Source organism: Oryza sativa, chromosome 2 (assembly GCF_034140825.1).
Source record: "Oryza sativa Japonica Group chromosome 2, ASM3414082v1".
In the NCBI taxonomy this organism is placed as follows: Eukaryota; Viridiplantae; Streptophyta; class Magnoliopsida; order Poales; family Poaceae; genus Oryza; species Oryza sativa.
In genome coordinates this window covers 28,447,795-28,473,550 of record NC_089036.1, presented here as the reverse complement: position 1 = coordinate 28,473,550, position 25,756 = coordinate 28,447,795, and the positions used below count along the sequence as shown (strand labels likewise).

General features: G+C 44.9%; 5 protein-coding genes across 7 annotated transcripts; 2 read left to right on the top strand and 3 right to left on the bottom strand.

The window, feature by feature from the left end:
- The first annotated feature begins 5,064 nt into the window (after positions 1-5,064).
- On the top strand, positions 5,065-14,215 carry LOC4330342 (helicase SEN1). The gene is made up of 7 exons (XM_066307674.1): positions 5,065-5,244; positions 6,002-6,532; positions 6,611-7,219; positions 7,494-7,540; positions 12,811-13,312; positions 13,398-14,050; positions 14,152-14,215. The coding sequence occupies exons 1-7, from the start codon at positions 5,065-5,067 to the stop codon at positions 14,213-14,215; spliced, it is 2,586 nt and encodes an 861-aa protein (XP_066163771.1).
- A 1,777-nt stretch (positions 14,216-15,992) lies between these two features.
- LOC4330341 (cytosolic sulfotransferase 13) lies at positions 15,993-17,401 on the top strand. The gene has a single exon (XM_015770054.3). It carries the CDS (start codon positions 16,031-16,033, stop codon positions 17,105-17,107), a length of 1,077 nt encoding a protein of 358 aa, XP_015625540.1. The 5' UTR covers positions 15,993-16,030; the 3' UTR covers positions 17,108-17,401.
- Positions 17,402-17,813: 412 nt separating this feature from the next.
- LOC4330340 (uncharacterized) lies at positions 17,814-19,338 on the bottom strand. 2 transcript variants are annotated; one of them, XM_015770056.3, is made up of 2 exons: positions 18,543-19,338; positions 17,814-18,343 (listed from the first exon to the last, which is right to left on the bottom strand). In XM_015770056.3, the coding sequence occupies exon 1, from the start codon at positions 19,280-19,282 to the stop codon at positions 18,575-18,577; it is 708 nt and encodes a 235-aa protein (XP_015625542.1). In that variant the 5' UTR covers positions 19,283-19,338; the 3' UTR covers positions 17,814-18,343; positions 18,543-18,574. The 2 variants fall into 2 exon arrangements, with proteins under 2 accessions (XP_015625542.1, XP_015625543.1); XM_015770057.3 differs by having other exon boundaries at positions 17,814-18,292.
- A 272-nt stretch (positions 19,339-19,610) lies between these two features.
- LOC4330339 (tobamovirus multiplication protein 3) lies at positions 19,611-22,602 on the bottom strand. Its single transcript, XM_015770055.3, has 8 exons — positions 22,396-22,602; positions 21,605-21,695; positions 21,468-21,520; positions 21,214-21,378; positions 20,706-20,824; positions 20,371-20,488; positions 20,195-20,272; positions 19,611-20,042 (listed from the first exon to the last, which is right to left on the bottom strand). The coding sequence occupies exons 1-8, from the start codon at positions 22,525-22,527 to the stop codon at positions 19,944-19,946; spliced, it is 855 nt and encodes a 284-aa protein (XP_015625541.1). The 5' UTR covers positions 22,528-22,602; the 3' UTR covers positions 19,611-19,943.
- A 1,535-nt stretch (positions 22,603-24,137) lies between these two features.
- LOC4330338 (heavy metal-associated isoprenylated plant protein 45) lies at positions 24,138-25,124 on the bottom strand. 2 transcript variants are annotated; one of them, XM_015769514.3, is made up of 3 exons: positions 24,971-25,124; positions 24,799-24,874; positions 24,138-24,719 (listed from the first exon to the last, which is right to left on the bottom strand). In XM_015769514.3, exons 1-3 carry the CDS (start codon positions 25,022-25,024, stop codon positions 24,397-24,399), a joined length of 453 nt encoding a protein of 150 aa, XP_015625000.1. In that variant the 5' UTR covers positions 25,025-25,124; the 3' UTR covers positions 24,138-24,396. The 2 variants fall into 2 exon arrangements, with proteins under 2 accessions (XP_015625000.1, XP_015625001.1); XM_015769515.3 differs by having other exon boundaries at positions 24,958-25,082.
- Positions 25,125-25,756: the final 632 nt, after the last annotated feature.

Here is a 25,756-nt window from a genome sequence, read left to right as displayed (position 1 = left end):
GCGTTTGAAGTAGGGGGAATTTGGGAGTTTTTGGTGTGTTTCGAGTGCCCGAGGGGAGATGGAGGTTTTCCATGTTTGAAAGCGTGTTTTCTGTCGTATAACGTGAGACTCTTGAGTGTGACTTGACGACCGAAGACTTGAAGTTCTCATCGCCATCGATGAGTTCAAAGCTAAGCTTAGTGGTTAAGCTAACTGCTTGTCTTGATACATCCTGGTCGCATAGTTTAAGACAGGGCCCATCGTGTGTGCACGAGTGTACCAATATGGGTTAATACATGTTAATGATCTGATCCATAACACTAGTACTTTGAAACTTCCATCATCAATTCAAACGCAGTTACGAGCGGATCCAAGAATATCTAACTAGATGACACCCCGCGCGTTGCTGCGGAAATACAAGAGTAATATAAAGATAAAAAATTAGGTATGAATGATTGTATTGTTATACACTGAACACTTCACCAATGTTATAATAATAAGCAACTGAAATTTGAATCATAACAGAATACGCTGATTGTCTAGTGAAAGGCCAATTCCTTTTACTAGAACTAAGGCCAATTGAACACAGATGCAATAAATTGAATGGTACTAACATAGATTGTTCTATTATTACAAAAAAAAAACTAACATAGATTGTTCTATGCTATGTAGCAAGACAGAAAAATGGTAGACAATATACGTCATCGTGATTACACAAAGATGCTATGTAATTGCTTATTCCAAACTATAGTTTTAATGAAGTAGAAACTTTCAAAAGTTCAGTCGAAGATGTCAATAACCTACTGAAACAAAAAGGTATTCTTATTTATTTTAACCAACTGAAAAAAAAATTGTTCTTATTATTTCAACCGGTATGTGAATATAGTAATGCACCAACCCTTCAATTCTCTCTATAAGATCTGCAACCTTCACAAAGAACAGAAAGTTAAGAAATATTTGAAACTACTACTTCTTTTCTTCTCTTCAGATTCTACAACTAAACAACAAATGATATTAGTAAGAAAAAGAAAAATAAATCCATGAGCAAGCAAGCAAGAGAGAGATGACCAAAGCGGATTGTGCATGTTGATCTGTTGAAGCATCAGCATGAGCAGAGGAGTGGGCAAATAAATCAACTAGATGCATGGAAAGACTGCCAAGCACAGATGATCAATCGAGAACAAAGTCCCAGTGAATTATAGAGAGTATATAAAGGCATGAAGACCGACTGTTCATCTGATTCACCGGTTACAGGAGATAAAATAACTTCAATGGAAGATTAAAGAGCTTATAACTGCTGGGCTACTACATGTGTTGCTGTTGGTATTCCAACTGTATGTTTCGAAATTAAGAGATGGCTAGGTGGGCCTCTTTAATTAGTTGTTGCTAAATGTTTATTTTGATTGCTATCCCCAGTTGATTGATTGATTGCTATCCAAACGTTTATGTGCAATCCGATGGCTGGAATGAATCAAGGTGACGTGGCTTACTCTCAGAACAAAAAATTAGTTTTAATTGCACTTAGTGGGGATGACTTGTATAGGTATATAGGATAAGACGGACCGACAAACTATACAAAACTATAGCCCCCTTCTAATAGATATTCCCTTCGTTCTAGAATGTAGCAACTTAAACGATGGGATAAGACCTATCCTAGACTACAAATCTTCATGTCCAGATTCGTATTTTTAGAGGTTGCTATATTTTATAATAGAGATAGTATATGACAGAAAAAATTAATGGAGACTCAATGATTGCTCATATGGTTGCAATATCGGTACTAGTGCTTGGAACCTTACGATCTCCATGGCAGATCCTACACTGACATCCGCAATTGATATTTTTAAGACATACTTTGGTCTTTAAAAGTTTTTAGTCAACTTTGGATTGAAGGAAATTCAAATGATTTTAAATCTTAGGAACTTTTTTCTATATGTTTTGTTTGAAACAGAATTTTTTAGTATATCAGTTTCATATGGATTACCATCCTATGCACTAATTCTATAGGAAATTTTACCAAGAGCTCAAACCTTTTTTTTCCTTTAAGAAGTCCAATGCTTGTTCTTCTCTCTTTATCTATTTTTCTCTCTTAATTCCATTAGATACCTAGCGTTATATTCTTGTGAACCGTCCAAACGTGATATGTGCTAGATTCCTATATTTTCAATTCCTGCAGGATTTGTCCATACGTGGTATTCTAATCCTATAATTTTCTTATTGCTACAATTTTCAAATCCTACGTTCCAAATGAGCAATTAAGTTTAAACAACAGCCATTAATTTATCATAAGCCATGTGTGTAGAAAAATAAAATTTGAAACTTTTAGCTTTTAGCCACCCTATAGCATTGCCATATAATATACCCCATTATAAGACGTTTTGAATTTGGTTAAAGTCAATTTCAAGTTAAACCAAGTTTATAGATAAATATAGTAATATATAACACTAAATTAGTTTCATCAAATCAATAATTGAATATATTTTCATAATAAATTTATCTTGGGTTGAAAATGTTACTACTTTTTTCTACAAACTTGGTCAAACTTAAAACAGTTTGACTTTGATTAAAGTCAAAACGTCTTATAACCTGAAACGGAGAGAATAGTAAAGGTGAGAGGCTGACATTGAGGACACCAAACACACACAGAACGAGAAAATTAACGGTCCCATCATTTCGCTTATTCGTAGATTTTAAGAGAAACGGCATATTTGCAAATGAAAAGTAGTTTGTGAATAAAATTTTTATATATGTGTTCTTAGTGATCTAAAAGTAAAAGCTGAAAAATAAACTTCGATGAAAAAACCTTAAATCAGCTTCAATTTTAAAGTTGGAAAATTCAAGTTTTGGCTCATAAGTATAAGCATAAGTGAAAAGATGAGGTCCTAACTCTTTGTGAAAAAGTCAATGTGAAGTGCAAGACATATGAGTGAATTAGGGCCTGTATCGTAGAGTTCCAAATTCAAAAATAGATCTGAAGCTCTGAGTTAGGAAAAGACAAATTTATCCTTCCTAGATCCACCTACTATGCTATTAAAATTTGGGAATATGATAGTGCTTGGTTAGTCTCTAGCTCTGTGTTCTTTGGTGAATTCCAACTTTAGTTACTTGTTTTTCACGCGTACATTTTTCAAACTGCTACACGATGTATTTTTTTTATAAAATATTCTATAGAAATATTAATTTATTTTATAGATCATTAGCTAATATTTAATTAATTATACGCTAAACTTCCGCTTCGTTTTGTGTGCTGCGGGAGAGGGGTTGGGAACCCCACAATCGAACACAGCCTTTACATGACCTTACATTAGGGGTGAAAACGGTAACGGTAATTCCCGGCCGACCGGCGTTCGTTTTCGACTTTCTACCGGCCGAGCCATATGGAAATGGTAATCGACCGAAACAAAAATGGAAATGGTAAAAAATATGGAAATGAAAACAGAAATGGTTTTGCTGTTATACTGATCATTTCCGTATTTACCGTATTCTTGTGGAAATTATCGTTTCTTGTAATATGGTAATTACCGTATTCTAAATATGTCGATATTTATAGGGCATGTCTCTACTTGACCCATAGCTTACATATTGATTGACTCTTCAATCAAATCTCTAACTTTTGTGCATGACTAAAATGGAGTTAATTTATAATTTATATAGTATAAGTTTGAATTTATGTATACATATAACATACTTATGTAAAGTTAAATATATGTTTTTATAATTTAATGTTTCTGTATTTGCTACCGGTTTCCGACCCTACCATCTTCAACTTTCAAATGTGATTACCATCTTCAACCTCTCGAAGATAATCCTGTGCACACACGTTTGCTAGAGCAAATCTCCCAATCAAATCCAGCCGAATCTTTCTTGGTAAACCAAAATTGGTCGAGGGTTTTTAATCCACTCGATCTACTCTTTTTACCCAAAAATCAAAGCGTAAAACTCGGATAAAAATGACCAAGGAAGATCGCCGTCATCATCGGCACCTGTAGAACAGTGATTAAATCCGACAATTAAAGCCGAATCAAAGGGAAAATCATGGAGAAAATGATGAGAGGAGTGAGGAATCGATTTTTCAATCAAATTGGAGGAGAAAACATACAATCGATATGGCGGTGGCGTAGCGCTAGGGTTCACCTCGGAAGGCGTGCGGTGAACAGATGAGATTATAAAACCGGATGAGAAAAACAAAAAGCTAGCGCATGGGAGAAAAAAACCGGCGATAAAAAAGATTGACCAAAAAAACTAAGAGTACCCGAGAGGCGCGCGGTGAATAGATCGGATTAAAAAAAGGAAAAAAAAACCAAAAACCTTAATGTGTGCATATAAAAAACTCTTTTGCGTGCAAAGAAAAAAGGAAAAAAATATCGGTGCCAAAAAAACCAAACGAACATTTTTGTTTTTTACTGGGAGATTTTTTTTCCTTTTTCTACATAGTCAAGAGATGTTTTTTTTTACTGACGACGACGGAAGCTTTTTTTTTAATCGCTAGTTAAGTGACGATGTAAGCTTCTTTTTAAAATCGCTCGTTAAGTTGGACTTTCTTTTCTTTCTTTATTTACCTTTTTTTGAGTCGGACTTCTTTTTCTTTCTTTTTTACAGAAGTCGGAAATTTCTTGTCGTAGAGATATAGATTAAACCGAAACATAAAACTAAAACCGTTTTAAACACAGATGACGTACCAAAATTCTAGTAAAAACATCTTAAACTTTTATAATAGATAAAGAAAAACAACCCTCAGACGATCAGTTGAACAATCAGTAAATTGCATTTCACTTGTTGGGCTCCTAGTAAACCAAACACCCTCTCACCTTTTCACTAGCGAATGCAACCGCATGCGCTTCTCTTCTCAGAACGATGGGTCACACACTCACACTGAGAGACGGAAGGGTGGATCGACCCTACACACCCCAACTCAAACATTAATTCGCAGACGGAATCCCACCGGTCTTGTGCCTCTACAAATCCTCGACGCATTGCTGCAGCCTAGAAAGTAGAATCAGATCATCACCTACACTTGCAAAGCTTCCAACCGGAGCCAGAAACGTTTTCGCTCGCCGGACGGACGACGACGTCGTGCTGGTAGCGATGAGCTACTACTACGACAGCGACGACGACGACGTCGTGCTGGTGCAGCAGGGGGCGGGGACGAGATCCGCAAGGGCAAAAGATGGCAGGTACAGTTCGTGGTCGCAGAGCGAGTTGGAGAAGCAGATGTTCTCTTGGTCCCTCAAAGATGTGCTCAACAAAGACTTACTCAAGAAAAAGGTAACCAAGCAGTAGATTGTTACTTCCTCCGTTTCTTATTATAAGTAAACCTTTTTAGGTTTGATCAAATTTATATAAAAATTTAACATCTTTTACATCAAATTAGTTTCATTAAATACAACATTAAATATATTTTATTAGTATATATGTTTTGTGTTGGAGGTAGTATAAGTTTGATCAAACTTAAAAGAATAAATTTCACAAAACTACATGTTTTATGGTTCAAGTTGCAGAAAACCACAAACATTTTGACACTTGGCATTTAAGTACATATATTTTGGTAGTTTAGTTTCACAAAACCACACTATCGATGAATGGATTCACCCGTGAGATGAAATGGTCGTTCCATTTAGGATGAAGACGTGGCATCCTATTAATTTCGTGCGATGGCTGTTAATAGGATGACATGTCCTCGTCCTATATGAAACAGTCACGTCATCTCACGGGTGAATCTATTCATTGATAGTGTGGTTTTGTGAAACTACACTATCAAAATATATGTACTTAAGTGCCAAGTGTCAAAATGTTTGTGGTTTTCTGCAACTTGGACTACAAAACGTGTAGTTTTGTAAAATTTACTCAACTTAAAAAGATTGCATGACCTGTAATATGAAATGGAGGGAATAACTATTTATCCCATGAACTGCAGTTTGCACACAATCTCTTCCACTGTAATGGTAGCGTACATCGCATTATCCAGCTTGTTCTCTCGCTGTAATCTGAGTATTATCTCGCGGATGATCTTGCCTTGATGCAGGTTAAGAAAATACCCACAATTTTCTCCTCGCTGAAAGAGTACATGGGATCATTCACCGTGCCGCTGATCGAAGAGACTCGTGCTGATCTCTGCTCTGCACTGGAAGGCATCAAGCATGCGCCAGCAGCTGAAGTGACCAGGATTAAGCTTTGCTCAGACGAGCAGCTCATATACAGTTTTTTCGCCAATAAAGCTGATCCCAAGGACATTTTTCAGGAAGTTTACGCCCCAAAGGAGGCGGATACACTGTTGCTGACGGATCGGAAACCGAGGCACATCTCTGACCTGGGACGCGGTGAGAAGCCCTTGGTGATTGCCTCGGTGCTCAAAGCCGAGGATGCTGAAGGCAACACCGTCGTCAGGCTGTCAAGTAAGCATGTTGAGCAGCAGTTTGGATTGGAATCGTCTCTCTTCGCGGTGTTCCTGATCAACATGACGACGTACAATCGCATATGGAGTGAACTGGATGCGGTGGTTGCTAGTGTCAGGAACACTGACATCATTCGGATGATAGTAAATTGCAATCCAAAGGTATGCATTACCATGTAATATATCTGCTCCATTGCATGCAATTTGGTGCTTATGCATGTTCTTTAATTCTTACGGCAGGTCGGCCAAGAATGTTCATATTCTTCAGAACTGCCTTTACATCTACCGGACAGAGCACTTGGTGGCCTTGAAGATTTCAAGCTCAACAAGTCGCAAAAGGTGGCAGTACTAGACTGTGTGTCAGCGATGCAGCAGCGGAGCTCTTCCGTGCGCCTGATCTGGGGTCCTCCCGGGACAGGGAAGACGAAGACCATCAGCACGCTCCTGTGGGCAATGCTGGTCAAGAACCACAGGACACTGACCTGCGCTCCGACGAACACCGCCGTCGTCGAGGTCGCATCTCGGGTCCTCAATCTCCTCGAGGATCCTTCTGCTGGCAGTGGAAAAGCCTGTTTTTTGAGTGATGTTGTGCTGTTCGGAAATGAGGATCGGATGAACGTGGACGGAAACCTGACAAAGATCTTCTTGGAGAAGCGCGCTCGCCGACTGCAGAAGTGCCTGAGTCCAGGTTCAGGGTGGGTGCACAGTCTGAGCTCCATGATACGGATTCTTGAGCAACCTCTGGTTCAGTATGATTCATATGTGGAGCAAATTGAAAGGGAGATAGAAGAGGATCTTGCTGAGAAGAAAAGGAACAAAAACAAGAACAAGGAGAATGATAAAAAGCAGGTAAAGGAGGATGTTCCTAAGGTCATACCAATAATGCCATCTATCTATTATATACTAAAAGTCCATTAAACTTCCTACAAACGCTCCTAAACCGCCATGTGGCTCCTACGAACACTCCTATATCGTCATGTGGCACTCTAACAAATTATAGAAATTATGAGGAAAAAATAAAAATCCAACCATCAGTTTTCACTTATGTCACGCCCCGAACTAGCCCCGAACGGAACCAGCCTGTGACGCTCCAAATTAACCTGTTAACCGATACCAATCCCAGGAAATAGAGCTGGTATCACAGGAAGACAGAATATCACAGCAACAGAGGTCTCTTTATTATAGAGTAGGAGTACAGTCATGTTGGGCTGCGGACAGACCCCGAGCTCACAACTGCATTACAAAAGAGGAAAGCAGAAGCCAAGACTTGAACCTAACATCACAGGCGCGACTTGGGAACCAGATCGAAACCCCAAAACTCATCATAGCCGACTTGCTCCTGAAGAACTCCTCGTCAGCGGGGTCCATCTCATCTTCTTCAGCCACTGGGGGGATTATTTATATAGAGCAAGGGTGAATACAGGAGTACTTAGCAAGTCATGGGAATTATGTGTTTAATGAAGGCTTCAAAGGAAAGGCTGTTGTTTTTACAATTGATTTTTAGTTAAACTCATTTTTAAAACAACTAAGTGAGTGCTTCTCAAACGACACGGATGAGACAGTACATCTCGTCCGGTCAGAGTATGTGCAATGTATCAGTCTTTGATTGATTCAAGATTGGCACCCGGCCACAACTTTCAAATGGCCACCCGGGCCTAGCTGATCCCGTCAGCTACAGATGTTCCAAACATCGAACCCAAATTCCCAACAGCAATTTCACCAAGCACTAGTCGAACAAAACTACACTAAGGAATCACCTTACATCGGCCCATGACCGTGGGCACGGCTGTTCGAACAGTTTAATAACCTCTGCAGAGGGGGCACACTTTACCCACACGACATTACTAACCCGGATCACCCAGCCCATGGAGAACAGCCACGTCTGGTGACCTTAAGGCTTTCATGACAAGGCATTTCGAGAGCCGACACAGGTTTACCATATGCCGACGAGAGGGGTCCCAGACCAACAACAGGTTAGGTCCTAGACCATACTATGCCAGGAAGCCCAGGGGTCCTCCCCGACACCACCCTGGCGAATCCACTTGTCTCCCGGCATCAAGGCTCCCCTGATTAGCTAATTACTCAGCCAGGGGTGTCCCATTCCACCCATGTGGTCGTACTTGTTATATGTTCAGATGAAATTCCAAAGGAATCGGTCCTTAAGTGCAAGAGCAGGAAACCGTGCTCCCGGCACGTCCCCCGGTCTGCGATTTTTGGAAATTCATTTAGTTCGCAAGCATCGACCCAGGCGTCGGGTTTTTCCAAGTCTTTTGTAAAACCCAAGTTTTACCCATCGTTGGATATTTTAAATTTGAGGGGAGGACTCCGACGTGCGTGCCCGAAGGCCCGTACATCGAAGTACAACAGTCGACAAAGGAGGTTTAAGTGTTCAATAATTCAAGGAGGCTAATTGCAGCAATTAGGATGGGGGCCGGTAGGCTATCTCGCAAGCCGCGGCCAAATTTCTTGTGTTAATCCTATCCATGTATTATTTGCGGAAAAGAAATACTTAGATTTAAATTATAGGTGCAAGATGATCAAAGGTGACTTGCCTTGCTCGAGATCTTAAGCTTGATCCTCGAAATCCGCGCACTCTGGGTCTTCGAGCTCGGAAGCTACACGCGAACGAGACGACTCAACAAACAGCGAAATTAAAGCCCTATTATTGACCTCTAAGCGTGCCATTGGGTAGATCTCGAGATTTGAGGATTTTTGGAAGTTGAGCGGAGTCAAACGGATGTACGGTTGAGAAGATATTGAATTTCTAAGATTATTGGATTTTTGGTCTAAAGGAATACGGATTTAATTAAACCCTTTGAAAAAGAAAAGAAAGAGGGAGGAGGAACAGACTTCCCTCGGGCGGCTAGGGTGCGGCCCGAGAGAAGGGGCGCGGCTCGGCCGAGCTAATGGGCCGGCGGGCTCGAGAAGGCGGCCCAAAGGCACGCACGGGGAGAGAGGGAGGGGAACCGGTGGGCCGGGTCCACCTCGCGTGGTCCCGAGTGGGACTCGCTTGTCGGCGGCTCGGCTCACCGTGAGTGAGGTGCATGTGGCGCGGCGCTAGGGTTGGGGTGGGTGCGGTGCACGCGTGTGGCTTGCGGTGGACGCGGCGCGCAAGTGGCCCACGCGCAGCCTCTCAGCTCTCCGTGGGCCGCGCGCACGCGAGCGGGGACGGAGGGAGCGGCTGACCGGGGTCGGCTTGACCCGTTCCGGCCGAGCTAGCGCCGATGTGGCGCCTTCGTGGCTGCCACGCGGGCCGGCGGGAGAAAGACGAAGGCGCCGGCCGCGAATGGACGGCGGGAGGCGACGGTTTCTCCGGGACGCTGTGCGACGACGAGGGCGACGAGGTGTACACTAGAATGACAAGGGGAAAAGAGAGGGAGCGAGCCAACGGCTCGGATTCGCCGGAGGGGGCTCGACGGCGGCGGATTGCGGCGGCAGCAACCGGCGGCGAGAAAGGGGGAAATCAGCGATGGCGTGACGGGAGATCGATTCGGGCGAGCTAGAGCATCTACGCGACTCCGGGAATCCGTTTCTAGCGTCGGATTGGACGGAACATCGCCGAGGAAGGCCGGCGACAGGCGGCTACTACCGAGCACGGCGGTGACGGCGGTGAGCCTACTGCGAGCGGCGGCAGCGGTCGGGGCGACGCAGGCTAGCTACGGGGAGGCTACACAAGCTACTGCTCGAGTCTAAGGGGAGGAGGAAGAGCGAGGAGGGAGAACAGGGAGGTGTTCTACCGAGACGAGACGGGGCGCTGTGACGAGAGGCCGACGGCACGGGAGTGATCTCTCCGGCCTCGGGCCGGGGAAGAGGAAGAAGACGAGTGCCCGGAGTCCCCTTCCGATCCTAGCGCGCACCGGCTCCTCCGGCGCACGCGACAGCGAAGGGCGACGACGAACAGGGCACGGGGCGAGGCGACAATGGCGGAAGGCGAAAGCGAGGGAGATGGGTTTAGGGGAGGGGCTCGGGTTTATTGGGCGGTTATGTCGGTTCGAAAACCGACCTTGGGCGGTCAAGCCAGCGAGCTGGCGTCCCGGCTAGCGGCCAAAACAGCGACAGGGAGGATGACGCCGGTGGTGGAAGAGAAAAGGGAAAAAGGAAGGAAGAAAGGGGGCTTGCCCCTTGCTTCTTTGGGAAAAGAAGGAGGGAGAGAGGGCGACGAGGCAGGAGGAGGAGCTCTGCCTCCATCCCTTGGAAGCTAGCGCGCGGAGTAGCGGGGCCGGGTCGATGACGACGGCGATGACGGTGGGGCGGTTTGGAAGGGCGCGGCTACAGGGCGGCAGACGCGGGCTCAGGCGCAGCAGGCGCTGATGGCGGCGGCGACTTGCCGGTCGGCCACCTTGGCGCGCGCGCGCGGGAAGCAACGGGTGGCGCGGCGATTTGAGCGGCATCGGCGGGAAGTGGCAACGAGAGCAGAGAGGGAGGGAGAAGTGAAAGAGAGAGAGAGAGTCTCTCTCTCGCTCAGCGCCCGAGCGGCGCACGTGCCTCACATGTGCGGGCAAGGATGGAGGGGAGAGGAGAGTTGGGCTGAGGAGGAAATGGGCCGGGGAGAAGAGATTGGCCCACGAACTCGAGGGAGGCAAAATAGACTTTTCGAGAGGATTTGATTTGGGACGGATTTGAGATTAGGGTTTGGATTTCGACAATGGATTGGGGAATTGAGATCTGGAATGGCACGGACACTGGACAACAAACAAGGAGAAAATTTTCGCATTTAGGATTTTTAAGAGATAGTTTTCCCACTAGGCGCCACGACGAAACGGGCGCTACAACTTAACATGGTGGACCCATCGTTTCACACCATTAGATCCATCTTATATCAAGGAAAAAAAATCTCAAAACCCATTCGTATCCGCTCCATCACGTACATACACCAAACTATGTACGTACGCTTGTAAAAAAAAACCACGTACGTACGTCCCCCACCTTCTCTCTTTTTTCTCCATTTATTTATAGGTAGCAAATTTTTTATATTAAAATATTAATATTAAATAATTATAATTTCTTATAATATATTTGATTTCAATTATGCCATGTGTTGGTGTGTATATACATATAAGAAATAGACCATTTGGATATAAACTCATATCCTTTATATGATAACTAAATACTAATACATATCATGCCATTGTAAATGATCTACCCTCTCTCCTTACTCACTTTATTATCCATATTTTCTAGCTAGCAGCTTAGTATATAAATAATTACTATATAATGCTTATTATATTATAAAGATTCATTAAGCAGATCCCCATAAAATATCATACAGATCTATCCATTATATAATAATGGTCCATTATACATCCTTTATAGTGTTTCTAGCTCATCACATGGCACATCTAATAAATTATAAAAAGTACTACAAATACTGCGGAAGAAACATTTAATCAATGATTTCTATTTAAATCGATAAACCTATTATTTTTAACATTAAATCTATCTCTATTAAACTTTTAAATAAAAAAACATCTTTTCCCCTTCCTCCCCATTCCTCTCATCCACATTATTCTAGAAACATTCATATGTAAATTAAAACTACAATGTCAAACAAAAATTAGAAACTCGACTATTAAATAGTGTTTTGTCAAGAGACAACATCCCTACTTTTTTTACATGTCATCTAAATTGACTTAATAAAATATGAAATAATTAAAAAAAATCACATATACTCATAATTTATATGAAATATGCCTTTTACCATGGTCTCATTATTTTTTTACCATTAGATTTATCTTAATAGATAGACAAAAAGAGAAAAGGCCCAATCCCATCCCTCCTGTCTAGCTGTCCTATTATGTTATGTCCGTACATGTGCATGTCTGCGCCCTCCCCCCTCATGCACGAGCACAACCTCGCCTCCTCTTTTCCTTCTCTCCCATTGCCCTATTTTCATGCTTATTAGTTAGATAGAAAACATATTTCGTGATAGAAATTTTTAAACAACTATACCATCTAAACTATTTTTTTATTAGTGCACCTCATTAGATTATTTGCAGTAAACTTTCATGAGTCGAAATCCAAATTAACTATATTTAACAAGTAAAAGAAATAAATTACTTTAGAGCATATTTTGGAGACTAGCTATTGGTCAGCCATAAATATTTAGGAAAAGCCACAAAGATTTTTAAACCATATGATTAACAACATGTTGCTTACATTACAACAATGTGAAACACTTTTAAGTTGTTAGATAACACGTTTGTGGAAAATAACAAATACCAACGAATAATATTTGTGGAGAAAACATACTTCGAAGTGTGACAGTGCTATTCGGTTAATATTATGTTCTTATAAGTTTTTGAAACATGCAGCCCACAATACATGCCCGCGCGAATGCGCGGGCTATCTTCCTAGTTCAAGGAATACTTCATAAGTAATTACAAACGGCTTGAGAATGATCTTAATGTTTGTGTCAAGACTTTCTGTGATTATCTCCCCAGGTCAGCTACAACTGCAGAGAATTTCAGTTACATGACCCAGGCCCTGCACATGCTAAAATTTTTTGGTAAACTTGTGGAGCCCAAATCAGAACAGAGCCTGAAAACCCTGTTCAAACTCAGCCCCGATGGCAGCATCAGCTCACTGTTTCAGAACTTCGTGACATATGTGCAAGATAGTGTGAGTACAGAGCTGAAGGATGCTAGAGCTCAGTGTCTTCAGAAGCTAAAACACCTATCTGATCACTTTGAACTTCCGAACGTTTTCGACAAGCGTTCGATAGAAGATTTCCTAGTCCGGAACGCCAAAAGCATACTCTGCACAGCTTCTAGCTCATCCCGTCTGCACTACCTGCCAGAAGCAAGCCCGTTTGATCTCCTTGTCGTCGACGAGGCAGCACAGCTGAAGGAGTGCGAGTCACTGATACCTCTCCAGCTCCCTGGCGTTCGTCACGCCGTTCTCATCGGCTATGAATTTCAGCTGCCGGCACTTGTCAAAAGCAGGGTAAGCTCTCACCATCTCTATTAGTAGAACATTCACAATCTCTATTACTATGCTATGTAACAATTGTCTGTTTGTTTCTTCACAGGTTTGTGAAGATGCTGAGTTTGGAAGGAGCCTGTTTGAGAGGCTGAGTTCGCTGGGACACCCGAAGCACCTCCTGGATGTGCAGTACAGGATGCACCCAGGGATCAGCAAGTTCCCGGTCTCAAGCTTCTACGAGAACAAGATATCTGACGGCGAGAACGTATTACACAGGGACTACGAGAGGAAGCCCCTTGCCGGGCCAATGTACGGCTCCTACTCCTTCATCAACGTCGATGCCGGCAAGGAGAGCAAGGGCAAGCACGACAAGAGCCTCATGAACCCCATCGAGGTCGCCGCCGTGACCCGGATCGTTCAGAGATTGTTCAAAGGTACACATTGCATCATGCCCTTGCATTCTGGCATGGCATCGCTGAGCTCAGATAGCTTGGTTTGTGCAGAGTCGGTTGACACCGGGAGGAAGCTGTGCGTGGGCGTGGTGTCGCCGTACAAGGGGCAGGTCCGCGCCATCCAGGAGAGGCTCGGGAAGGCGTACGAGACGCACGGGGGCTTCACCGTGAAGGTGCGATCCGTGGACGGGTTCCAGGGCGCCGAGGAGGACATCATCATCTTCTCCGCCGTGCGCAGCAACACCACCGGATCGGTCGGGTTCCTCTCCAACGTCAACCGCACCAACGTCGCGCTGACCCGGGCCAAGTAGGTTGCCTCGATCCTCCCGGCCAATTACGTCAGTCGCACAGAGAGTTGATTTCACTCCGATTTTGTTGTTTGATCCATTGTTGTTTTTGTTTTTGCAGGCACTGTCTTTGGATTCTTGGCAATGCAAATACTCTAGCGAGTAGCAAAGACCATTTGGCGTGAGATAGTGGCTGATGCAAAGAACAGAGGCTGCCTCTTTAACGCGAGCGAGGATAAAGAACTCAACAATGCGATAATTAGGGCCGTCATCGAGCTGGACGAAGTCGACGACCTGCTCGAGATGGACTCCCTGCGTCTTAGCGGCTCGCGATTTGGGGTACGTTTAAACCTGACATTTTAAACATTTATTTTCTTTACCATTTGATCGTGTCCTCTTCCGTGCTCTTTCATATCATGCAGCATATTTGGGCAGTGAAATTAATTAGTTAATGCGAAAGAAAGCTAGCTTAACGCCTTTCTGAATTCTGTGTTTGGCTAAGGCCTTGAGGCTTGAGCAGTAACCGTTCCTTACAGTAACTAACCGCCGTTACTCTTTCCAGAAATCCAAGGCGAAATAGACTACTGAAGGCGAAATAGACTCGTAAAAGTCAAATTTGAACTTACATGTTTGTGAAGTGATATATTATATATTAACCTACCTTGTAATTTTTTTTTGATTTTTTTCATAATCATTTAGGTGACATGTAAGAAACGGGTGGACGTCCACCCGAGAGATTAGAATCCATCCTCTACTCGCCGGTGTGTCATCGAACTGCTCCCGGATGTGGAATCTTTCAACTAAAGCATATATATACTAGTAGCTATATGCATGTATCCAATATAGTTCTCAACCATATGTACTGAAGTTCTGATGAGATATTGATATGATGAAAGGCATGGCTCTCTATGATTCTATCCATGATTTGCGAAGTATCTTACTCTCTCCATGCGTTAGAATTTCGAAGTAGAAACTCTGCTAGCTGGATAGAAATAATTTGAAAAGTATGGTCAGAATTTGCAACTTGGTTTAGGCGGACAAGAGGCACCAACTTTTGTGCAAGTCGATCAGCAAACATCTTGTACCCTCATCAGATTGGTTCTAGTCTAGTAAAATACTACACTATGGCTAAAAAAAAACCTCATGCTGGCGTGGCCGTGGCATTGGAAATGATTCAATCAGTCGTACAAAGAGTAGTATATTAGGCTTGGCACCTGTTTTATTTTGTATGCAGATTTGGAGAGGCAAGTAGAGATTTGGCACTAGTTATTAACAAGTGTCGGTAGACTGGAAGAGTCAAATAGGCGATGGCGCATTAGTGCAAAAAGATTGATAATCGTACCTTTTGATGTGTATCTTGCAATAATTTTTTAACACGCACAAGTTCTGCACCCCCAGTTAATTACTCCATCCGTTTCAAATTGATCTGCATATTTGTGTTCATTTATTAGGTCTATTCGTTATTTCTGCATTGGAGTAAATAGACATTGATGCATGCATCCATGCACACATGTATTTATAACCCACATGCAATATATTGATTTGCTATTGGCTAGGAAATAGTGGGGATGATGCATGTATTAAGTTTGTTGCTAGAGTAAATATAGTATGAGAGAATTATTAGTTTTTCTTAGTCTTGATGTACCTATGAAATATGTAGATCAATTTGGAATGGATGGAGTACTATTTTGTACTTCCTACTTCCCTAAATGTTTGACACCATTGACTTTTTTAAACATATTTGACCGTTCGTCTTATTCAAAAACTTTTGTGAAATATGTAAAACTATATGTATATATAAAAGTATATTTAACAATAAATCAAATGATAGGAAAAGAATTAATAATTACTTAAATTTTTTTAATAAGACGAACGGTCAAATATTTTTAAAAAAGGTCAACGGCGTCAAATATTTTAGGATGGAGGGAGTAGTAAATACAGATTGGCATGCATGGCCATCTATAGATAGAGGCGTTGGTCCTCCAAGACCCAGGAATGCCATGGCCACCGCCGGAGTGACCGAGCACCTGCTCTCGCCGCGCGCAGGCGCAGGCGACGACATGAGCGCCGGCGACGGGGAAGGCTGGTGCAACGCCCTCGCCAAGTACGAGGCGCTCGCGTCCTCCCTACCGTCTTGCCATGGTCTCGGGAGCGCCCCGTACCGCAGGTACGGCGGATTCTGGTACCCGGCGCACCTGATGCCGGCGACGCTGGCCGCGCGGGACACGTTCGTGGCCCGCCCCAGCGACGTCATCCTCGCCACCATGCCCAAGTCCGGCTCGACGTGGCTCAAGGCGCTCGCCTTCTGCGTCGTGCACCGCGGCCGCCACGCGCCGGCCGCCGGGCAGCACCCGCTCCTCCACTCCAGCCCGCACGACCTCGTGCCATTCCTGCACTCCATCTACGAGATCAGCCGCAGCTGCCGCGTCGCGCCAGGCCATCGCCTCGATGCCATGCCGTCGCCGCGCATCCTGGCAGTGCACGAACCGCTCTCGAGCCTGCCCGCGTCGGTCAAGGCGTCCGGGTGCCGCGTCGTCTACCTGTGCCGCGACCCCAAGGACGCGTTCGTCTCGCTCCGGCATTACCTCGACGAGATCAAACCAGAGGGATCCACCATGACGCCGTTCGACGAGGCCTTCGAGCTGCTCTGCGACGGCGTCTCGCCGTACGGGCCTATGTGGGACCACGCCGCCGAGTACTGGAAGGAGAGCCTGGCGCGGCCGGAGGAGGTCGTGTTCCTCCGGTACGAGAGCCTCAAGGAGGACGGCGTGGGGAGCGTGAGGCGGCTCGCCGGCTTCCTCGGCTGCCCGTTCACCGGCGAGGAGCTTGCCGGTGGCGTCCCCGAAACTATCGTGGAGCTCTGCAGTATGGAAAGGATGAGAAACGTGGAGGCAAATCGAGACGGCGAGCACGGGGCTACCTGGTCGTCGTTCAAGAACTCGGCCTTCTTCAGGAAGGGTGAGGTCGGAGACTGGAAGGAGCACATGTCGCCGGAGATGGCGCGGAGGCTCGACGACGTCGTGGAGGAGAAGCTGCGAGGCTCCCGGATGTCGCTGATCCGCCACCGCCAGTATTGATTGATCGAGGTCGTGGGTCAATTGTTCAAGTCCTCAAGTGTGTCATGCTTATGCAGATGCATTAGCAACTTTATTTTCGTCTGGTTTTCTTTCTCTGCATCTTGTGTTGCATGCATGGCTTCGTTGCCATGGCAACTTGCTCGATCGGCCAAAACGTTGCTCGGGATTGCTAACATGGGCCAAGTTATTTCTTTGACCACGGTGAAGCCCGGGAAAACCAAATATTGTGTTTTTATTTATGTTTGGTGATGCAACTGATGTTTCAAAATCAAGATAAGAAGTATTTGAATGGCATAATAAATGGTTGTCTTTTTTATGTTGAATGCTCCTTTTACCAGCAAAGCAAGTCGAGTTTCTAACTACCAGGGATGGTTATTGAGTCGTTGTCTCGTCAGTGTGTTTTTTTTTTTTTCAAAGGGCCAAACAGGTTGCTTGGCGTTATATTAATAGAAGGAGATTAAGCACACATCAAAAGCTGAAGAAAAAAAAATGAAAAATTGTACGTTGCTGACTGCAAACATGCTTGCACGTTAGACCACCTTGCACCTCATGGCAACAATCTCGTAACGTGTTTTGCTCCGGCCAAACTCCAACAGCCCAACTCGTCCTGAATTTGGTTGGCAAAAAGAAAGAACTCATCTGGTCCTATAGCAAGCAGAAGAGTTGAGACCGCCTGGATAGCTATGCAGCACAAGACAATCCCATGGGAAGTAGGAAGAGACAACTCTCTTTTCCTGGTAGAGAGCACGAGGGCTAGTTTGCCGTCATTTTACATGCCATTTGTACATTCATCAGTTGGAAGTCATTACCCCAGCAGGCCAACAATGCTATCTAGGAGATATTTCTGTTACTAGCAGCCGCATTACGTGATCCACAGATAACTTCCCTCAACATCAACACAGACAGCAGCAATACATGATTTCACCGTGTTCGCTCAGAATGGGGACAAATAATGTGACCGGGTATCAGCATTGAGCACTGGCATTAGCATGGAGTCCTACAGCGTAAAACAACGTTGTCTTGAAATTTGTGGCTGCTCTGCCTAACCTGCTAGTGCTGAAACGATGATCATTTGTCGCTGCGATACATGTTGATTGTATACGTTCTTAGATCAGCTACCAGAGTCCAGAGACGAGCAAAGAGTGAAGATGAGCTTAGTTGATCGGTCGATTCCAACAAATTTCACTGCGACGGTGGATTAACCACCATCAGGATTGAGGAATAAATAAGATATTCCTGCAAATGACTCAATTCTAAGCAATGCGATCATCGTGGAAACTGTTTTATCAATACGATCAAATTCTCATGATCGCTTCATTTTATTTGGAGGACATGTAAAATCATGTAGTATTTGAAATCTAAAATTGCATGAAAAATTATCAAATCATCGCCATTTAATATCTCCCTACATTTGTATCGCGAGTCAAGTGAATACCTTTATTCCAACCGTGACACCGGCCATTCCGGTCACAGCTTCTCCGTCTCTGCCTCCGGCGAATCCGGCTCCGCTTCCGCCTCCGACGAATCGACCGGCAACGGCGAGACCGGCATTACGAAATCGGCGACGGATTCTTCGCCGGCGAGCTCGCGGCAGCGCCGGAGCATCGATTCCGACTCGGCGGCCCTGCCCAGAACGGAGTAGAGCACGCATTGGCAGAACACGGGGCGGTAGTCGCCGGGGTCCTCCCGGGCGAGCTCCTCGAAGGCGGCGATCGCGTCGTCCACCTTGCCGTCCACGAAGAGCTCCTGCGCGGCGAGGAGGCGGGCGTATTGCTCGCGGCCGCCGACGACTCCGGCGGCGGCGGCGGCGGCGGCGGAGAGGCGGGCCCGCGCGGCCTCCGCGCCGCCGAAGCTGGCGAGCGCGGCGGTCTCGACGATTAGCTTCTCGAAGGGGTGGGGGTCGTCGGTGACGGGATCGTCGGGCGAGGCCGCGACGGTTACCTCCGGGGGAGGAGGGGGCGGTGCCGGGGTGCACGCGATGGCCGCCGGGGAGGTGGCGGCGAGGATGACGGCGGCGGAGGCGGCGAGGCGGAGGGAGGAGAGGACGGGGTGCGGGGCGGCCGGGTTGGAGCCGCCGGTGGCCTTGACGGCCGCGGCGAGGACGGTGCGGCGCCGGGAGGAGGACGCCGCGACGGCGAACGGCGCGCGGGTCGAGGCAGCGGCGAGGAAGGCCATGGCGGCGGCTAGGGTTTGCTCGCGGCTCGGAGATTTCCAAGCCTCGAGTAGTTATCGAAAAAAAAAAAGAGAAAAAAATATTTGCAGACCAGAACAGAAGAATGGCGGAGTTTGGTAGGGTCAAGACTTCAATTTTGAAATTTCGTATGATTCATGCGTTTGGTAGGTGGCGGCGTTCGCTTCTGACGAAGCGGAGTTGGTAGAAACCTCTGCATCACGCTGCTACTCTGCAAAACTTCAAAAATTTCGTTGATACTGGATGTCTGGATTACCATTTGATCCAGCACATTCGAGTTGTGCTAGCAATTAGCAAAGCGGATATTATCAGTAGTAAGCAATTACCAATGGATTACCCAAGAATTTTTCAAGACAAACATTGGCTTGCTCGCTCAAAAGAGCGAGGACACTTGCTTCCATTGTTACAAAGGAACAATTGGTTACACGAAATCATCAGCACCTTGAACCACCAAGGTTAGCTACAGGAGGTGAAGGTTGTGGGAAAACTTCAGATTTCAGATCCCTATCTATACACATTTTGAACAAGGGTTAGAGATTTTAGACCATGGGTCATCCTTTTTTTTCATGTCCTGGGCTTGCAGCCGTGTCACTTTGCAGGCCTCTCCATATTTTTAGCTTTCATGTTTTCATCCGTTTTCATCCCCTAGCCACTGTTGAGGGGATGATACTGGGCGAGCCGTAGCTTCGAAGGGATTCTCCTCAGAATAAACAGGACAAGAGATGAAGGAAGAATTTCAACGATCTGCAAGTACAGCCAAACAGGGGATAAGAACAAGTACAGAATATATTTAGCTGGTATTGATAATGGAAATCAATTTCTAGCTAGAACTGATAACGGGGAAAAAAAGTTGATTTCACTGAGGTAAACAATATGGTCGCAGGATTCATGCGTACCAGGTAATAGATGAAATTAAGAATTGGATGGTCAAGCACATCAAGGTCAGCTTTTTTGTCAAATGCATCAAAGCACATCTGCAAAACAAATTGGGCAGTGTCAAAACCGCTCAAGTAAGAAATGGAACACTGAAACTCAAAAACTCATCCAAGGATCAGAGAACTGAAAACCTTACCATAATGCATCGTGCCAAGAAACAAAGGAAGCATATAGTGGCAACTCTCCCAACTTCCCTCAGTTTTTTCTGCCTCCCTTTTGACTCAATAGGAAAACGCTTCAGCATGAAGAAAAGCCTGCCAATCAAAACAGGGCAAATGAATGTTAATGTCAAATGCTAGATGAAGCACTGAATAAGTGGACATTTTCTTGAAATACTGTTCTACGTATAAGTTATTAGTAGACTAAATGGTTCAAGGTTACATAGTTTGCAGCTAGTCTAGCCAGCCAATTTGGCTGTCTATGATTGATGAAACTTGGTTAAGAGTCATTCAGTAATACTCTTAGTCCTACCTCCCTCCATATAGCAGAAAACCCAAGGCTGCAGAAAAGGATAGGCCTGCAATGAACAACTTCGAAAGGACTATCATAGATGGGTTTGGATTGTGCCACAACAACGCCCACAGCAGAACCTGAAGAAATAAACTTGAGTGAGTATTTTGAGATACGCAGCCTAGCGGAAGTTTTATACTAAGCAAGCACTGAACCATCACAAGATAAGTGGCACAATAACAGCTAAAGTTATTCCCTTCTACTTTCATCCAGTATCTCATTGTTTCACATCAGTGCATACTAGCAACAGTATATCTTTTCTTTTCAGGGAAAAATGGATAAGCGCATCACAGCTTTTCATGGTCTATAACAAATTTCTTGAAATTCACAGTTCCAAAGAAAATATCTGATCACCGCAACTTGTGCAATAGGGTGTACTATTGATTATTGCAATGCTAACGGAATTATACAAAATCTGATAAATAGCAATCACTAATCAATACAGACTTTTAGAGATAACTTGCTTTACCTGTATCACATATATTACACCATTAATAGTGTAGAAACCTGATCTAAGCCCTTCAGTCTCTAGACCACGTGCTTGATAAGATATCTCAGCCCAGAAAAGTGCCAACATTGCATACGTTGTGAAGAATGCAAGCCCCGGAAGATCAAGAATAACATGCTGAAAGATCTGGAATAAAAATGAATGAAGAATATAACTCTGGCCAATTGGGTGAAACATAACAATTACAAGACAGAAAATAGCAAAGATGTCCAGACCTCAGGGTTCACTTGTTGGACTTGGCGGCGGACTGCAAAGATAGAACACCTCGCTGCAGATTGAAATCACATTAAACTCAAAAGCACAAAGGGAGTTGAGCATGTAACTTGTACTACAAGTGAAATTGAACAAATACCTCCATTCACAATGAAATTAAGTAATTGAAAGACCTTTTGTGTTGTCCATCCATATTCAGGAACTCTGTACTGTATCCTAACAACTTGGATCTGCATATCACATGATAAGTAATTAAGTATGCCTTGTCTTCCTCAAGTAAATTTAATCATTTAACAGCGAGCATTCACATGTGCACCATATCTGTAAGCATAGGAACTGGATCTGCAGTTCATACTTCCCACACTAATGTAGTAACTACTCATTATTCAGATACCAAGGCATAAATACACATTATTGTCCTTTGTACTGTCTATCCAGGCATCCAGCAGGATTTCCGGATATCAGAAAGATAAGCATGGCAGATAATCACAAGTCCTTGTCCAGCTATCTCTATTTCAAATCGCAGGTTTTTCATATTGATTGATCTAAAGTTCTGTAAAATATTCGTCCTCATTATCAGCTTTTACAAGTTTCAGATGCAAAACACTGGTATGCTCAAAGCACAAAGCTAATACAAAACCGTCTTTATTCCCAATTAAACTCGCTGATGGTGATATCGCAAATCTGCGGTATTCCCATCAAACAAGCACCAAAAATCAAGTCTTTATTCTCCTGCCATGAACTCAAGTCACCAACCCAGTTGGAGTACGTGTATTGTTATTCCTTTTACCCCTTAATCCATCTTGACACAAAATTCTGAAAGAATCTTTCCCCCAGTGCTTTCGCATAAGCATAACTAGAGTATAGTATCAGTCAGGAGGACTCAGGAGGAGGAGGAGGAGGAGATGAGCACTGCGGCGAGATGCTTACGAAGGAGGATGCGGCGACGAGGCCGTAGAGAGCGGCGAGGGAGAGGAAGATCCCGTCCTGCCACGCCGTCGAGCCGTTCACGAGATCCCACCACCCCGCTCCGGCAACCGGCATCGGCGCCGCGGCCGCCATCGCCGCCGGCCGGGCGAGGAGATCCTTTGGAGAGGGCTCTTCTTCTTCCCCGAGTAGAAATTTGCGAGCTTTTTCGCGAGATTCGGCGGCGACGGCGTGGATTTATATGGACGGCTCGTGTCGCTTTCGTTCTTCGCTCGAACAGGGCAGCACAGGTTGGGGTGGAGCCTGGCTAAGATTAGAACTCTCAAAGCCGAGTCGAGTTTGGAGAAAAAAAAAGAGTCGTTTTTTGTGTTGTTTTTGGCGTTAATTTTGTTCCAGATTCGAGTTATTAGCATTTGATTCGACACGGGCAGGTCCAGTTTCCTTTGTTTATTGGCAGCTAAATAAATTTATTTACTCGTTTTGCTTTTGTCATGTGTTGGTTGGGCACTTGGACGATGAAAAGACACGTTGTTCACGGGTTAATTAGGCGCTATCAGGGCAGATATAAGTCGGCATCAACGAGATGAGGAATGTTGATAGCTTGATTTTGTGGTTTATGTGTATATGTAGTGTTATCATATAAGCCCCAATCAATCTCTAGCCTACCCCTAATCCAAGTTAACATAATGGTCAAGCTTAGTGGGCATAAGTATCTGAGATGCGATGCGACGGCATTTGCATTGTTGCTGGTGTACCTACCTGGCCCATGGGGTATAAGATAATATATCTTCTTGTTCTGTATCTCGTGAGGGACTGAATTGTTCTGCATGCCAAGTCGTTTGGTGACAGAATTAAGAACTTCAGGAAGTGGGGAATACAAGAACAATGCTGAAAGTTCAGAGGGTGGAAATTGTTCACAGGTTTGTGAGAGCGAAACGAAAGAGCATTTCCTCCCAAATTGATCGCATAAAAAGTGGATCAAATTGCACGCGTGTTCTTATCATTTCCACAATCCAATCCAGATTTATTTGTTTATTTATTGATAGGAATCCAATCCAGATTGGGTCACTGTTAGCCCATATTCCCTGACAAAACGAACAAACAGAGCATTGAGCAGCTGCATCAAACTTGGTCTGATGTGTGAACTGAACTTACTCCTCTCGCTGTCCCAATGTAAAATATCTTCGAAAGCCAAATACTGGTAGCACCTGTACTCAATTTGGTCTGATGTGTGAACTGAAGTTTACTCTCTTTTTGTCATATGTATACAATCCAATGGTCAGAACTCATAACTGTATTTGTAATCAGGGAACAGGGTATATTCGAACCTTCTTTTCCGTTGTCACCGTTTGCCCCTCACACCAGAATCTTCACCCCACACCAGCATAAGAACATATGCACTGATGCGCACATATGCAAGGATGGGTCATCACTTTTGGTTGGAGACATTTGGATAGTTTGAACAGTGCTCCTTTTCCTAGTCATCCTCTCCATGTTGTCCTATCCGCAGACAAAAATTACTGGCACAGATACCTCAGCGAGATCAGCCGCTAGCTAGCATCAACAGTTGAAAATTTTCAGGGCCACCCTTTTCTTCCCCTTGTGCTGTCAACAGCAAGCATCGATACCATGCAGATGCCCGTCGAATAGTCAATTCAAAAGGATAGCGGGTTAATTAGCAATCCAGTTCTACTGCTCCCTTCCTTTTAATTCATGTTCATAAGAAAAAGGGTCGCATAGTGCAATTAATTAAGAACAACTTGTCGATTGATAAGCTTAGTTCGACCTTAATTCCTATTCGTTAATTTGTCTATCATATCACCACACTCTTTGCACGTTGGATTGCTGAGCAACTACTTGACCATTACTAGATGATCGACGAAGTTAGATTTGGTTTTTCATCTCTTATTTTGCACCACTAATTAGGTCACTTAGCTTGTTCGATTTGGTCAGATATGTATCTGTCGCTGGCATGTAGGATTTTAAATAAGATTATATTTTAGGTCACATGATGGAGCAGGCGTGGACGTTGTCGTCGTGGAAGAAGGCGAGGGCGTGGTCGTCGACGATGTGGGTGAAGGCGTGGTTGGGGTAGGAGCCGATCACCGGGGCGTTGTAGCCGTGGACGTAGTACTTGTGCGTCGCCATGTAGGTGTCGTCCTCCAGGTACTGGATCGCGAACGGGTAGTACTCGCCGTCGTACGGCCACGGCCAGAACTCCGCCGCCCTCCCCGTCCGCCGCGCCGCCCGGAGCACCTCCCGCCGGTCCACGTACCCCGTCACCGTCACCTTCTGCGTGTCCATGTCGATCTCCACCGTGCTCACGCCTGCACGCACGCACGCATTTTACACACGAAACACACACGTACTGGAGTATACTTTACACACACGAAACAGTACTGGCACCTTCGAGCCGGGACATGGCCTTCCTCACGCGCTTCTCGCAGCCCTCGCAGTCCATGTGGACGTTCATCTCCACGATCTTAGGCACACATACACAAACAGCACTCAGAAATGCATATGGAAAATGTATAGTACTCCATCTCCTTCTGACGGTGCATTTACATGTTTTACTCACAGACAAGGCGTCTGACGACGTGACGCTCCTCTGCGTCCTCCAGAACCGCAGCATTTTTTCTTCCTTCCAGCCGGCTGCGTGTGCGCGTGGATATGGATGTGCACGATATATCGGAGAAGATCGCGGAGACTAACTAGGCGTATAAATACTAGCGCTAGCGGACGGATGCCGTGGTAAGTTGACATCAAAACACATGCCGTGCTCACGAGCATGTTGCAGGGGGGATGCTAATGCTGAAGGACGGTTTTTGCTTTTGGCATCATATTCGGGATCGATGCAGGAACTGATCGGCTGTGTGACATGTTGGGGGAAGAGCTAGCCATCCATCCAGGCAGCCATTCTATCACCGAGACACGGATGCTGCAGGTTCAGGATGATGATGTGTTATTCACAAATCAAGAATGAAGAATCTAGCCAGTAGCCAGGGATAATGTTCGGCTGGATAATGTCCAGTAGTGGAGGAGATTTTGGTTCGTGAGTGGTCGTTTCCTGTCGCTACTCGCTTACCATTGTCTTGCTGCGGTATAGAACATATAGTGGGCCTGATTTTGAATGGACATACAGATTACACGGCCCAGTTTACTCAGTTTCTGCTAGCAATTGCGCAGACGGCCCAACCTAACTGACTGGAACTTTGGACTATTGACTGGGCTTAATTTTTGGGAATAAGTTCACCAGAGGTCCCCCAACTTAACCACGAGATTTTTTTAGTCCTTTAACTACAAAACCAGAAAGGTATACCCCTAAACTTACTCAAACCATTCAAAGTTTGTCCCATGGCAGTAT